The following is a 14,440-nucleotide window of genomic DNA, read 5'->3' as shown; positions in this document are numbered from 1 at the left end:
GCAATTTGTCTCTTATATTTCGTGATTTTTCAATATTTATAATGTTGAATTCGGGCAGGTAACTTTAAAGATGGACAGGTGACACTTATGTGTCATCGGTCGACTGTCTTGTTGGGTTTTAATATTATTTCGAACACTGGCTTGTAGTATCTAAGATAACCTGAGTGTCTACAGGGTGTACACGAGAGCGGTCAGGAGGGGTGTGATATATCTGTATTTCACGTGATGTTGCAGATGCGGATGAGGAAGGGGGAGATACCGCGGCGGATGCTGTTGGACATGGACGAGTCTTCCTCTGCTAGTCAGGAAAGCTCTCAAGGATCCTCCGAAAACTCCTCTAAATCGGTTGATCTGTTTCCCAAGTCTGTGAGTGCCTCTACTGGCGTGAGCGTGTTCAGCCGGGCAGGGCCGATGTCGCTGGGCAAGGGAGGTCAGGACACGCTGGCAGCTAAACGCAGCGGGGACAACATCCTCCGGAAAGCTAAACTGCAGCTGAACAGAGTCGCCGTGAACCGGTCGAAAGCAGCCCTAGCCAGATCTCTGAAGGCTCAGATGAAGAAGGAGGCCAAGCTCCAGAGGCAGCAACTACGAAAGAAATCCTCGTTCTCCCCTCAGTCGCCAACCTCCCCTTTGGCGTTGTCGCCGATATCTGGTACCCGAGCTTTCATTGATGGTCCTGGCAGTCCGCCACGTCCTCTGTTTGATAATAATAATCTACCTCTGTCTCCTGACAATGGTACGCAGTTGTGTTGATCATCTATAGTTAATTATATGAGATTCACTTCTGTTTCATTGTTACAATGACTTGAATATCTAAGTGAAGAATATGTTTAATGGAAGCGTTTATTTGACAATTAATTTGTAATTGTCTTATGTTGTGGTCATGTGGTAATTTGATGTGCAGAGTTGCATCCCTTGGTACACCAGGATGTGGGATTAAACCCAAACTTAACACGAATAAGATGCATCGACAGTTCGAGGCATGGGTTGCCCAGTCGTCTAAGACGCCACATTCATTCTGCAGAGGGTGGCACGGGTGGCCCAGTTGTCTAAGGCGCCGCGATTCGCTGTGCAGAGTTGCGTCCCTTGGGCACGCCAGAAACCTATGATTGTGGGTTCGAATCCCGTTTCGCCCCAATTATGTTTCTAGGTTTGTCAGCACCATACCCGTGCTCGTGGGTTTCACCGAAGTGGTAAATGTCTGTGACCTGCATCACTTCGGGCGCTCCTCCCACATTAAGCTGACACGCCGTGATGTAACTGGAATACTGTTAAAAGCGGCGTTAAACCCAACTCACTCACTCACACCGCAGCGGTGTGTCCCAAAGGCGGCAGAAACTAGGATCGTGGGTTCAAATCCCAGATTTGCCCTGATTATGATTCTAGACTGGTCAGCACCATACCCCCGCAGCATCAACGTGGTAAACGTCTTAAATCTGCCTCACTTCGGGTTCAACTACTCACTCACTGGGGGGCACAGGTGGCCCAGTCGTCTAAGGCGCCGAGATTCGCTGTGCAGAGTTGTGTCACTTGGGCACGCCAGAAATCTATGATTGTGGGTTCGAATCCCGGTTCGCCCCGATTATGTTTCTAGGTTTGTCAGCACCATACCCAAGCTTGTGGGTTTCACCGAAGTGGTAAACGTCTGAGACCTGCAACACTATGGGCTTTCCTCCCACATTAAGCTGACATGCCGTGATATAACTGTAATTCTTTTAAAAGCGGTGTTAAACCCAACTCACTCACTTACTCAATCACTCACTCACTTGAATGTCATGACCCTCAGCACAAAACGAAGCCTATTCATCGCGACATATGATCTCCAATTTGTGAATCATTTAATGAGTTCACCTTAATTGCTCTGAATCATCAGTGATTATTTCCTGTTCCAGAAAAATCAGCCAAGGAGAAGATAACTCCTGTCAAACGTGGTTCCCATATATCCCCCAAAGTCATGTCATCTCTTGCCGCCAAGTTGGCGACATCTGCACAACAGGAAGTGGAGGTCGTCATGGAGGGGGAAGAAAAGCCATTGGAGGGGGGCACCGACAGCCGTAGCGGTGGCGGCGGGGGGCCACGCATCAAGCATGTGTGTCGGCGGGCAGCTATGGTAATACGCAAGCCGGTGGCGAAGTTCCCATCTCCGCCGTCGTTGCGACTGAGTGCGCTCCCAAGTCTGGAGAAGGAAAAGATGCTGCTTGAAGAGAGCAAGGCACAGAGGGAGAGAGGTGAGGGAATTATGGGAAAAGCATGTTCCCGAGGCAAGGGAATTGTGGGAAAAGCATGTTCCGGAGGCAAGGGAATTATGGGAAAAGCATGTTCCCGAGGCAAGGGAATTATGGGAAAAGCATGTTCCCGGGGCAAGGGAATTATGGGAAAAGCATGTTCCTGGGGCAAGGGAATTATGGGAAAAGCATGTTCCCGAGGCAAGGGAATTATGGGAAAAGCATGTTCCCGGGGCAAGGGAATTATGGGAAAAGCATGTTCCCGAGGCAAGGGAATTATGGGAAAAGCATGTTCCGGAGGCAAGGGAATTGTGGAAAAAGCATGTTCCCGAGGCAAGGGAATTATGGGAAAAGCATGTTCCCAGGGCAAGGGAATTATGGGAAAAGCATGTTCCCGGGGCAAGGGAATTATGGGAAAAGCATGTTCCCGAGGCAAGGGAATTATGGGAAAAGCATGTTCCCTGGGGCAAGGGAATTATGGGAAAAGCATGTTCCTGGGGCAAGGGAATTATGGGAAAAGCATGTTCCCGAGGCAAGGGAATTATGGGAAAAGCATGTTCCCGGGGCAAGGGAATTATGGGAAAAGCATGTTCCCGAGGCAAGGGAATTATGGGAAAAGCATGTTCCGGAGGCAAGGGAATTGTGGAAAAAGCATGTTCCCGAGGCAAGGGAATTATGGGAAAAGCATGTTCCCAGGGCAAGGGAATTATGGGAAAAGCATGTTCCCGGGGCAAGGGAATTATGGGAAAAGCATGTTCCCGAGGCAAGGGAATTATGGGAAAAGCATGTTCCCTGGGGCAAGGGAATTATGGGAAAAGCATGTTCCCGGGGTGAGGGAATTATGGGAAAAGCATGTTCCCGGGGCAAGGGAATTATGGGAAAAGCATGTTCCCGAGGCAAGGGAATTATGGGAAAAGCATGTTCCCGGGGTGAGGGAATTATGGGTAAAGCATGTTCCCGGGGTGAGGGAATTATGGGAAAAGCATGTTCCCAAGGCGAGGGAATTGTGGGAAAAGCATGTTCCCAAGGCAAGGGAATTGTGGGAAAAGCATGTTCCCGAGGCAAGGGAATTGTGGGTAAAGCATGTTCCCGAGGCAAGGGAATTGTGGGAAAAGCATGTTCCCGAGGCAAGAGCGTTAACTGACTATAACTGTCCAGTTCCACTCTTGCTGAACTAGGCTGGTATTCTGGAGTTACATTTTGGCTGTACTAACGAGTCTATGTATAGTCCAATCAATATCGTGTAACAAACTACACATCTGGTTTGTAAACAAAAGAGATTTCAACGTGCAGATTTCTATCGACTGCCAGATCTACAAAGCATATGTACTGTCAATTGATACTGTTAATTGATATATTCGAAATCTTTTCATGATTTTAATCAATGTGCTTAAATGTCCTGATGCACTTTGCGAGTTAAGACTCGTTTAATTACAACATATATCTTGATTATTGATGAGACTGGACACCACCATTTTGTTTGAAGCAAATGCAAGTGGTTTGAGAGGTGGAATGTGATTGGTCAGTAGGAGGGACATAGAAGGGACATAACTCCACTGGTGGCACTATGATTGACCCCAGAAATTCCAGCCTACTTCGGCAAGGGTGGAAACTGGACTTGTAGACAGTTAACTCTCTTGCTTCAGGAATATGTGGGAAGAGGGGAGATTTAGTTTGTGTAATTTGTTAGCAATACATCTGATTGTATGATACTGAAACCAGTGGATGACTATTATGGCAACAGAATTCATTCCCAACTTTTTTGTCTTACACTCAGTTGTAAAGCAGCATTAGAATCATTATTTATTTCATGAATGTTGTAATTATTAATAATCAAAACAAAATGTTGCTACCCAAAGTTTTGTAATTTAATGACAACACTAGTGATGGACTTAAACTCACATTGCTAAGTCAGTGTTTGAAATTAGTTAAAGTGCTCCTACAGTATTTGAATCAGTGGAGGGGTGGTCGGGTAGCCTAGTGGTTAAAGCGTTCGCTCGTCACGCCGAAGACCCGGGTTCGATTCCTGACATGGGTACATTGTGTGAAGCCCATTTCTGGTGTAACCCGCCGTTATATTGCTGGAATATTGCGAAAAGCGGCGTAAAACCGAACTCACTCCCTCACTGAATCAGTGAATCCTAAATGTTTAAACTTGTAACATAAGGATTATAATGAGGTCGCCTTGACCGTCATGCTTAGTTTCCAACCCTGTGGACCAGTGAAGATCCTGGGTAGAATAGGTCTTCAGCAACCCATGCTTGCTGTAAAAGGCGGCTAAGCTTGTCGTAAGAGGCGACTAACGGGATCGGGTGGTTAGGCTCGATGATTTAGTTCACTGAATTGTCTGGTCCAGACTCGATTATTTACAGACTGCCGTCATATGGCTGGAATAGTGCTGAGTGCGGCGTTAAACAAGAAACAAACACACAAACGTTCTCCTCAGTAACTCGCTACCGATCAACTTCGCCCCCCCCCCCGTCATATGGCTGGAATAGTGCTCAGTGCGGCGTTAAACAAGAAACAAACACACAAACGTTCTCCTCAGTAACTCGCTACCGATCTACCGTTTAACAACAAACAAATCCAACCCTGTGTTTATTGTGAGGCCACTGTGCTGCAGAGTCGTCGGATGACGAGCGCCCAATGGAGGAGATTATCCGCAACGCCGCCACCCAGGAGTCCCATGTCATCAAGAAGTCGCCGGTCAAGTCCCACGCAGCCACCTATCCCTTCACCAAGACGGGGCGCCGGCGGAAAGTCCGCTGCCGCCAGTGTAAGGGCTGTATGGCGGAGGATTGTGGCAAGTGTATCTATTGCCTGTAAGTAGGCCCGACTTAGAAATTCTGTATATCAGAGGATTGTGGCAAGTGTATCTATTGCCTGTAAGTAGACCCGACTTAGAAATTCTGTATAGCAGAGGATTGTGGCAAGTGTATCTATTGCCTATAACTTAGTTTAAGTATACTTGACTATAAAATGTGGGTTGTTTTTATCCCCCTGGCCTACGGGGGGATATAGCGATCAGCCAGTCTGTCCGTCCAGCTGTCTGTCCGTCTGTTATTATTTCCTTTTCCGGGGCAGAACTCGAAAACCATTCAGAGTATTTGATCGAAACTTGGCGAATCTATCAGTCACATACTGAAGTGGTGCCCTTTGATATTTTGGGATTTTTCTAATTTATATTTTTTTTTAAATTTATGGAAAGAAGTTGGACATAGACTCCATTGGGTCAGAATTCGAAAACCATTCAGTATATTTGATCGAAACTTGAAAAATGTATCAGTCACATGCTGAAGTGGTGCCTTTTGCTTTGCTGAAATGGAGGTAGGTTTCGTTTGTGGAGCAGCACTAAAAAAACGGGATTCGAACCCACATTCATTGGTTTATGGCGTGCCCAAGGGACGCAACTCTGCACAGCGAAACGCGGCGCCTTAGACAACTGGGCCACCCAGACCCCAGCGTGAATTTGGACGGCACAACTTGAGTTTCAGAGTCTCGATTTTATTAAGACTAGATTTTTGGTTCTTATGCCTCTTTTTTTTCTGACACTGACATTGCTGTGACATCATGACATGTACTATTCTGACATCCCTTTCAGAGACAAGCCCAAGTTTGGCGGGCGGTCAGTGATGAAACAGGCCTGTGTGTAAGTAGCTCTCTCTCATTTCCTTTGCAGCACTGTGCCGGTCAACATTTTTTAATTGTCTTTCAGATATTCAAACGTCAAAGATTATTACCTTGATTGATTATTTGTGTAATGTTGTTGCCTTAGGGTCTCATAGCTTCTGGTTGATGTGGTCAGGGTTAGAATTAGTCTTCAGCAACCCATACTTTTAAGAGACCGCCTCCGTGGTTGAGCGTAAGGTCCGGAGTTCGATCCCCGGCCGCGTCATACCTAAAGACGTTAAAAGATGGTACTTGTTGTTACCCTGTCTGGCGCTTGGCATTTATGGACTGAAACAAGGACTGGTCGGCTCAGAGTCAGTATACTGTGTCTGAGTGGGGTATTCATGTTAAACTGTGGCATGGTATCTCAGTGGGCTAGCACTATAAATCGGTATCAGTCCGGTCTAGTACAAGCTGCCACACACACACACGTACATGCACGTCGCTACATAGTGCAATAATCTTGGACGCGGCGTTAAACCCCATTTCACCTCACTTCACCGCACCATACTTGTAAGAAGCGACTTACGAGATCGGGCGGTCAGACTTGCTGACTTGGTTGATGCATGTCATCGTATGCAAATTGCGTGGATCGATGCTTATTATGTCAATCACTGGATTGTCTTCTGGTCCAGACTCGATTATTTACAGACCCCCGTCATATAGCTGGTATATTGCTGAGTGCGGTGTTAATAAATGTATATATATATGTGTAAATTAACCTGTTTTGCGGTCATGCATTGGTATCACCTGATTGTTGCTCCCACGAACAGCCATGTTGGATTATTCATTTCAGCGAAAGGAAATGCTCAAACCCAAAGTACGCAAAAGTTGCAACAACATTCGTGTTAAAAAACATCAAGTCACGTGACCGCGAGCCTGACGACGACTCCCACACGGACGGTGATGGCCGACACTCCTACTCCTCAAAGTCTTCCCACAATTCAACAGGAGGAAACAACGGTGGGCGTCGCCTCCCAATGGTGCAGGACGGCGACGGCCGATCGTCCAATAACTCCAACACCCCCCCAATGTCGAACGCCTCTCTCCATGATGGAAAGAAAGCGTCATTGTTGTCACAAGCGAGACGAATCGCCAGGGCCAAGGAAAAGGTAAAGTACATTGTGATTTATCTAAATGCCACTTGTTAGGTTAATGGACCCGTGAAGATCGGGGGTATAATATGGCTTCAGCAACCCACGCATAATGTAAAAAGTGACTCTGCTTGTCGTAAAAGGCGACTAACGGGGTCACGCGACTAACTTGGTTGATGCATGTTATTGATCCCAATTGCGTGGATCGATGCTCATGATGTGAATCACGGGATTGTCTGGTCCAGATTCAATTATTTACAGACCGCCGTCATATAGCTGAAATATTGCTGAGTGCGGCGTTGAACAACAAACAAACAACAAAAACAACAAACAGTGTCTGTATTCACAATATATTTGGATGGAAGCGTTTGACATCTTGATGACTTAGTCTACATGGAGGTTGTGTTTATTGCCAGGCAGTGACATCCCTGCAGACACCTGGTGTTTCGCTCAAACCGATCTCAACTGGTTCCAGACGCTGGATGACCCCTTCAGCAGACGCGCATCTTCTCATGGCCGACTTCAGGGTAGGCAGGCTGGCACCGCGTCCTCGATGTAGCTCAGTAACATGTGATACTCTGGCATTTGATGTTTCTGTTGGATTTCCATCTTTTGGATCTTTTCGATCTCCCCATCTCTGTGATCTCCCCATCTTTGCGATCTCCCCATCCTTGCGATCTCCCCATCTTTATGATCTCTCCATCTTTGTGATCTCCCCCCATCTTTGTGATCTCCCAATCTTTGTGATCTCCCCATCTTTGTGATCTCCCCATCTGTGCAATCTCCCCATCTTTGTGATCTCCCCCAATCTTTGTGATCTCCCCATCTTTGTGATCTCCCCCCATCTTTGTGATCCCCCCATCTTTGTGATCTCCCTATCAGGGCACCCTCATGGTCTGGAGGGCGGTCAGGTAGCCTGGTGGTCAAAGCGTTGGTGGTCACGCCGAAGGCCCGGGTTCGATTCCCGACATAGGTACAATGTGTGAAGCCCATTTCTGGTGTCCCCCGCCGTGATATTGCTGGAATATTGCTAAAAGCGGCGTAAAACCATACTCACTCACTCACTCATGGTCTGGTCGGGGTCTTCTGATCCCCCAAGCCTACGCTGTCTCTTTTCTAGGGATTTACCAGGGTTATTATTTTGGGGGTCCAGGGAAGCTCAAAGCCTTTGCACCCATGAAGATCTGGGGTAGGATAGGTCTTCAGCATCCATGCTTGCCGTAAAAGATGACTCTGCTTGTTGTAAGAGGCGACCAACCCAACCAACCAACCTAGACACGACCAGGGCCCCGTTCCACAAAGTGATCTTAGGGCTATGTTGATTGTAACTCACTAAGTATGCGATCTTAAATTTTTGTTACGATCAGCCGCCCGTTCCACAAAGCAATCTTAACTAAGAGAGTTGTAAGTTAAGATCAAAATGCTAAGTTGCTCCGGACCAACTTAAAATTGCTAAAATCGATCTTAAATATTGTACCATAACAACAAAGATGGCGATTATTATTATGGTGTGCAAGGAAATGCGTCGTCTGCTAAACATGACCAAGGGAGGCCACTCCAAGGGAAAATTTCGTATCTTTATGGCTGAAGATTCCGATCTTTGTTAAGATCGGCTACTTAAGAACTTGTAAAGTTACAATCACCCTATGATCGCTTTGTGGAACGGTTGTAAACTTTAGCTAAGACAATATTAGAATCGACGTAAGTCTCTAAGATTGATTGTAGTTATGACCGTTTGTGGAACGGGGCCCTGAACCTTGGCCCCAGACTAAGACAGACCTGCATCCTCAAGACTCCAGTCAAGATGGGAAATGGATGATTTGTTTGTCATCATGGCCTGATGGTGTTTATTGTTGCTCATGCTTCACTGGATTCTTGTTTATTGTTCACAGAATCGCCTCCGTGGTCTAGTGGTATAGTGGCCGCCCGGAGAGCGGAAGGTCCGGGGTTCGATCCCCGGCTGTGTCATACCAAAATATGTTAAAAGATGGTACTTGTTGTTACCCTGTCTGGCGCTCGGCATTAAGGGGCTTAAACAAGGACTGGTCGGCTCGGAGTCAGTATACTGTGTCTGAGTGGGGTATCCATGTTAAACTGCGGCATGGTATCTCAGTGAGCTAGCACTATAAATCGGCATCAGTCCGGATAGTACAAGCTGCCACACTCACACATGCACGTCACTATATAAGTGCAATAATCTTGGACGCGACGTTAAACCCCATTTCACCTTACCTATTGTTCACAGGTCAATGTGACATAGTTTACGTTTTGCTGGCTGTGATATGACATCTGTATTTCTTGTTGGGTTGCAGGAGAGCTGTCAGGTGGAGTTGGCATGGCAACAGGGGATGGCGCTGACCATGTTGGCGCCGGCATGTGTCAGGACTGTCTGCTACCTGTGTGGTAGTGCAGGGAAACACGAGGTGAGGAGCAGCCCCCCCCCCGAAACCCTGGTCCAGGGGTAGTTCAGCGGTAGAAACCCCCCTCCCCAACACACACCCTCCCCAAACCCAACACATACCCAAACACACGCCACACACTGTCACCACCACTACATCTAAACACAACCACCCTCCCATCGCCCTCCTCTCCACCCCCCACCCCAACACACACCCCACCCCCACACACCCCACACCCCCACACCCCACACCCCAACACACACCCTCCCCAAACCCAACACATACCTAAACACACACCACACACTGTCACCACCCTACATCTTAACACAACCACCCTCCCATCGCCCTCCCCCCACGGCCTACCCCACACCCTACCCCGATCACCACCCCCAAACCCCACAGATACCCAGTGGTAGAAACTAATATTTTCAGTCCACTAGTCCTGCAATGATAACATATAGCAGAACCTTTAAAAATGGCTCATTTCTTCTAGTCCTTATGATACCTTAACTAAAGGACTACAGGACTAGTGCCGATTTCTAACGTTTTGTTTGTGTAAAACAGAACTTCGGGTTGTGTTGGAGTATCCAGCAGCCCAAAATTTTAAATCTGTATTTGATAGTCGATACAGTTATAACAAGAACATAGGAACATCCTCTATATCTCCTGGGCCCTCATTTCGGTATGCAGGGCGGTCAGATTTCCTGCCCTTGATTTTCATTAGCCAATTTGATAGGCTACGGTACTGACTGACCAATCAGAATGCGAATTACAAACCAGTCTCATCATTGGGTTGGCAACATCAACAACATGTCGGCCAGTTCCATCGATTACGATTCAGTTTGCGAGAAATTCAACTTGAAAAACTGACTGACTTGCAAATGAAAGCTCTCAAAAATCTTTTTGACGAAAATGATGTCTTCATTTCTTCAGCGGTGTGAAGTCCTCCCTTGCTCATGTCCTTTAAAACTAGCGGTGTGAAGTACGTCCTTGCTCATGTCCTTTAAAACTAGCAGTGTCAAGTACTCCCTTGCTCATGTCCTTTAACACTAGCGTTGTGAAGTACTCCCTTGTTCATGTCCTTTAAAACTAGCGGTGTCAAGTACTCCCTTGCTCATGTCCTTTAAAACTAGCAGTGTCAAGTACTCCCTTGCTCATGTCCTTTAAAACTAGCGATGTGAAGTACTCCCTTGCTCATGTCCTTTAAAACTAGCGGTGTGAAGAACTCCCTTGCTCATGTCCTTTAAAACTAGCGGTGTAAAGTACTCCCTTGCTCATGTCCTTTAAAACTAGCGGTGTGAAGTACTACCTTGCTCATGTCCTTTAAAACTAGCGGTGTGAAGTACTCCCTTGCTCATGTCCTTTAAAACTAGCGTTGTGAAGTACTCCCTTGTTCATGTCCTTTAAAACTAGCGGTGTCAAGTACTCCCTTGCTCATGTCCTTTAAAACTAGCAGTGTCAAGTACTCCCTTGCTCATGTCCTTTAAAACTAGCGATGTGAAGTACTCCCTTGCTCATGTCCTTTAAAACTAGCGGTGTGAAGAACTCCCTTGCTCATGTCCTTTAAAACTAGCGGTGTAAAGTACTCCCTTGCTCATGTCCTTTAAAACTAGCGGTGTGAAGTACTACCTTGCTCATGTCCTTTAAAACTAGCGGTGTGAAGTACTCCCTTGCTCATGTCCTTTAATACTAGCTGTGTGAAGTACTCCCTTGCTCATGTCCTTTGATACTAGCGTTGTGAAGTACTCCCTTGCTCATGTCCTTTTCTCAACGTTTGATTGGTCAGTGAAATTTTTATGATTTTTCAAATTAAGTGTGGCGGGTAATTTGAAGTCACGAGAACCATGGGAATGGATCCTGTGGTTAGTGATGGTTTACCGAAATGTAAGCCCTGGAGATGTGCCACATGAAGATCCAGGGTAGAATAGGTCTTCAGCAACCCATGCTTGCCGTAAAAGGTGACTGTGCTTGTCGTAAAAGGCGACTAACGGGATCGGGTGGTCAGGCTCGCTGACTAGGTTGATACATGTCATCGCGATGCTCATGATATCAATCACTGGATTGTCTGGTCCAGACTTGATTATTTACAGACCGTTGTCATATAGCTGGAATATTGGTGAGTGCGGCGTTAAACAACAAACCAACCAACCAACCCTGGAGATGTAGATATAGATATATTTACAGACCGTTGTCATATAGCTGGAATATTGCTGTCTGTGGCGTTTAACAAGAAAGAAAGGAACAAACAAAACAAACAAAACAGGTACTTAATAGATTTGAAAGTAGTTGCCAATGGGGTTTGGGCAATATTTTGTGTCACAGACCTGTTTGTTAGATTCACAAAACTGGCATGTAAAGATTTTGCTTCCCGCCCTGTTGCAGCTGATCTACTGCACGGCGTGCTGCGAACCGTTCCACCTGTTCTGTCTGGACTACGAGGAGCGCCCCGAGGAGGAGAACATGGAAAACTGGTGCTGTCGGCGCTGTCAGTTCTGTAATGTGTGCGGCCACCAGAACCATCTCCTGCGATGTGATCGATGTCAGGTCAGTAGATGGAGGCTGGTTAGATACGTCCCCAGTAGGGGAAGAATGTTGTTAGAACTGACAGGTGGACCCAGAGGTGCTGTTGAATTTGCTGGATCACCAGAGATGTCTGCGTCAGCTGTAACCGGTGCCACTGTTGGCTCTCCAAGCACATTAAACCGCTAAGAATGAACTGAGGTTCTGGCATCTACCTAATTTTTCATTCGCCAGACTCGGTTAACTCGCCTTTTTAATCACCTGTTTACCTGTTAATCACTCGCCAGTTTATTCACTTGATTGCTTACCTGTTAATTAATCACCTGTACATCCACCTGTTTATTCACCTGATTGCCTTACCTGTGCTCGTGGGTTTCACCGAAGTGGTTAACGTCTGAGACCTGCATCACTTGGGGCTTTCCTCCAACATTAAGCTGACACGCCGTGATATAACTGTAATAGTGTTAAAAGCAGCGTTAAACTTAACTGACAATGTTTATTCACCTGATTGCTTAACTGGACATTCACCTGTTTTAACACATGATTGCTCACCTGTTAATTAATCATCTGTTCATTCAAGTGTTTATTCACGTGATTTCTTACCTGTAAAAACTCACCTGTTATTCACCTGATTGCTTACCTGTTAATCACTCACCTGTTTATTCACCTGATTGCTTACCTGTCAATCACTCACCTGTATTCACATGTTTATTCACCTGATTGCTTACCTGTACATTAACCTGTTTTTACACCTGATTACTCACCTGTTAATTAATCATCTGTTCATTCAAGTGTTTATTCATGATTGCTTACCTGTTAATCACTTATATGTTTATTCACGTGATTGCTTACCTGTAATAACTCACCTGTTTATTCACTGTTAATCACTCACCTGTTTATTCACCTGATTGCTTACCTGTTCACCACTCACCTATACATTCACCTGATTGCTTACCTGTTCACCACTCACCTGTTAATTCACCTGATTGTTTACCTGTAATCACTTACCTGTACATTTACCTGTTCACTCTTGCAGTCCACGTATCATCCTGAATGTCTTGGTCCGAGCTACCCAACTCGGCCGTCCAAGAAGAACATCTGGGTGTGTACGAAGTGCGTGCGGTGCAAGAGCTGTGGCGCGACCACCCCCGGCACCGGGACCAACGCCACCTGGACCTACGATTTCTCCCTCTGCTACGAGTGCGGCAAGCTCATGGACAAGGGTAAGTGTCATTACACATTGTACCTATAGTCTGGAAGGTGATTTAAGGTACTGACGTTTACTACAATATCTGAAAAACTATTGGACCTACTCCAGTCTAAGTTGGTATGAGATTATTAAACAGTCATACATAACTGGATATTACATTTAAAGACTATCGGTGCATGAATAAAAAATCTGTCTATTTAGCTATCATTATATTTCATCAACAACCAGACCTGTTCGTCACGTGTGGAACTAGCATTCATTGAAACAGCCATCTGCATAATGCTACCCCTGCGTCACAGGGCCTTATGACACAGTTGAACCAATCAACTCAAAAGGGTGCACGGGAATCACGCACGTTGAGACGCCCAACGCTAACACCGTATTCATGCGTGCGTGATTCCAATGCACCCTTTTGAGTTGAGTTGATTGGTTCAACTGTGTCATATGGCAGTTACAGGGACGGCCGGGTAGCCTAGTGGTTAAGGCGTTCGCTCGTCACCCCGAAGACCCGGGTTCGATTCCCGACATGTGTACAATGTGTGAAGCCCATTTCTGGTGTCCCCCGCCGTGATATTGCTGGATTATTGCTAAAAGCGGCAGAAAACCAAACTCACTCACTCACTCACATGGTGAGTTATAGAGTGGATGGATCTCATTGTCACAAACATTCTTCACTGAAATTAAGTCGTTGTTCACTGTGCACGAGTAATGATAAATTTCAAAAGGTGGATGTTTGGTTCATGATCTTTGAAACACCAGAAACACACACCTCGGTTAAAGAAATTTATTTTCGTTTTAGTAAATTCTGAATGTGTGACACTTCTACAAAGTATTATGTGTGGTTGACACGCCACTGATTACCATTATCTCCCCTGTTACCATGGTTACAGGGAACTTCTGTCCGATCTGTCACAAGTGCTACTCTGACGACGACTGGGAGTCGAAGATGATCCAGTGTGTCAAGTGTGAGAGCTGGGTGCATGCTCGGTGTGAGCAGTTGTCAGGTGAGTAGCACCTCAGCGAGATGACAGCCATTGAAGCCTTTTGAACTCACACAAGTGCTCTAACCCCAAACTAATTACTTGTGCTGAGGACAAATAAAAATTCCAAGATGGTAGTTTTGAGCCAGTTCTCAATGCTTCAGTTTTTCTACAAATTGGAAGGGGGCACGGGTGGCCCAGTCTTCTAAGGCGCCGCGATTCGCTGTGCAGAGTTGCGTCCCTTGGACACGCCAGAAACCTATGATTGTGGGTTGGAATCCCGGTTCGCCCCAATTATGTTTCTAGGTTTGTCAGCACCATACCCGTGCTCGTGGGTTTCACC

General features: G+C 46.3%; 1 protein-coding gene across 1 annotated transcript in view; it reads left to right on the top strand.

Annotated features, from left to right (window-relative positions):
• The first annotated feature begins 2,088 nt into the window (after window positions 1-2,088).
• Window positions 2,089-14,440, top strand: part of LOC139458448 (histone-lysine N-methyltransferase 2A-like) — a 43,167-nt gene continuing 30,815 nt past the window's right edge. The window contains exons 1-9 of the mRNA XM_071239886.1: window positions 2,089-2,228; window positions 4,849-5,047; window positions 5,827-5,874; window positions 6,691-7,006; window positions 7,405-7,515; window positions 9,301-9,411; window positions 11,770-11,931; window positions 12,944-13,130; window positions 14,008-14,121. Of these exons, the coding sequence (XP_071095987.1) occupies window positions 2,108-2,228; window positions 4,849-5,047; window positions 5,827-5,874; window positions 6,691-7,006; window positions 7,405-7,515; window positions 9,301-9,411; window positions 11,770-11,931; window positions 12,944-13,130; window positions 14,008-14,121 (1,369 nt within the window). The 5' untranslated portion in view covers window positions 2,089-2,107. The remainder of the gene's footprint in view (window positions 2,229-4,848; window positions 5,048-5,826; window positions 5,875-6,690; window positions 7,007-7,404; window positions 7,516-9,300; window positions 9,412-11,769; window positions 11,932-12,943; window positions 13,131-14,007; window positions 14,122-14,440) is intronic.

The sequence above is a fragment of the Haliotis cracherodii genome, unplaced genomic scaffold (assembly GCF_022045235.1).
Source record: "Haliotis cracherodii isolate W230 unplaced genomic scaffold, xgHalCrac1.p SCAF_12, whole genome shotgun sequence".
In the NCBI taxonomy this organism is placed as follows: Eukaryota; Metazoa; Mollusca; class Gastropoda; order Lepetellida; family Haliotidae; genus Haliotis; species Haliotis cracherodii.
Note: the sequence above shows the minus strand (reverse complement) of the source record. Positions and strands in the feature narration are given on the sequence as shown.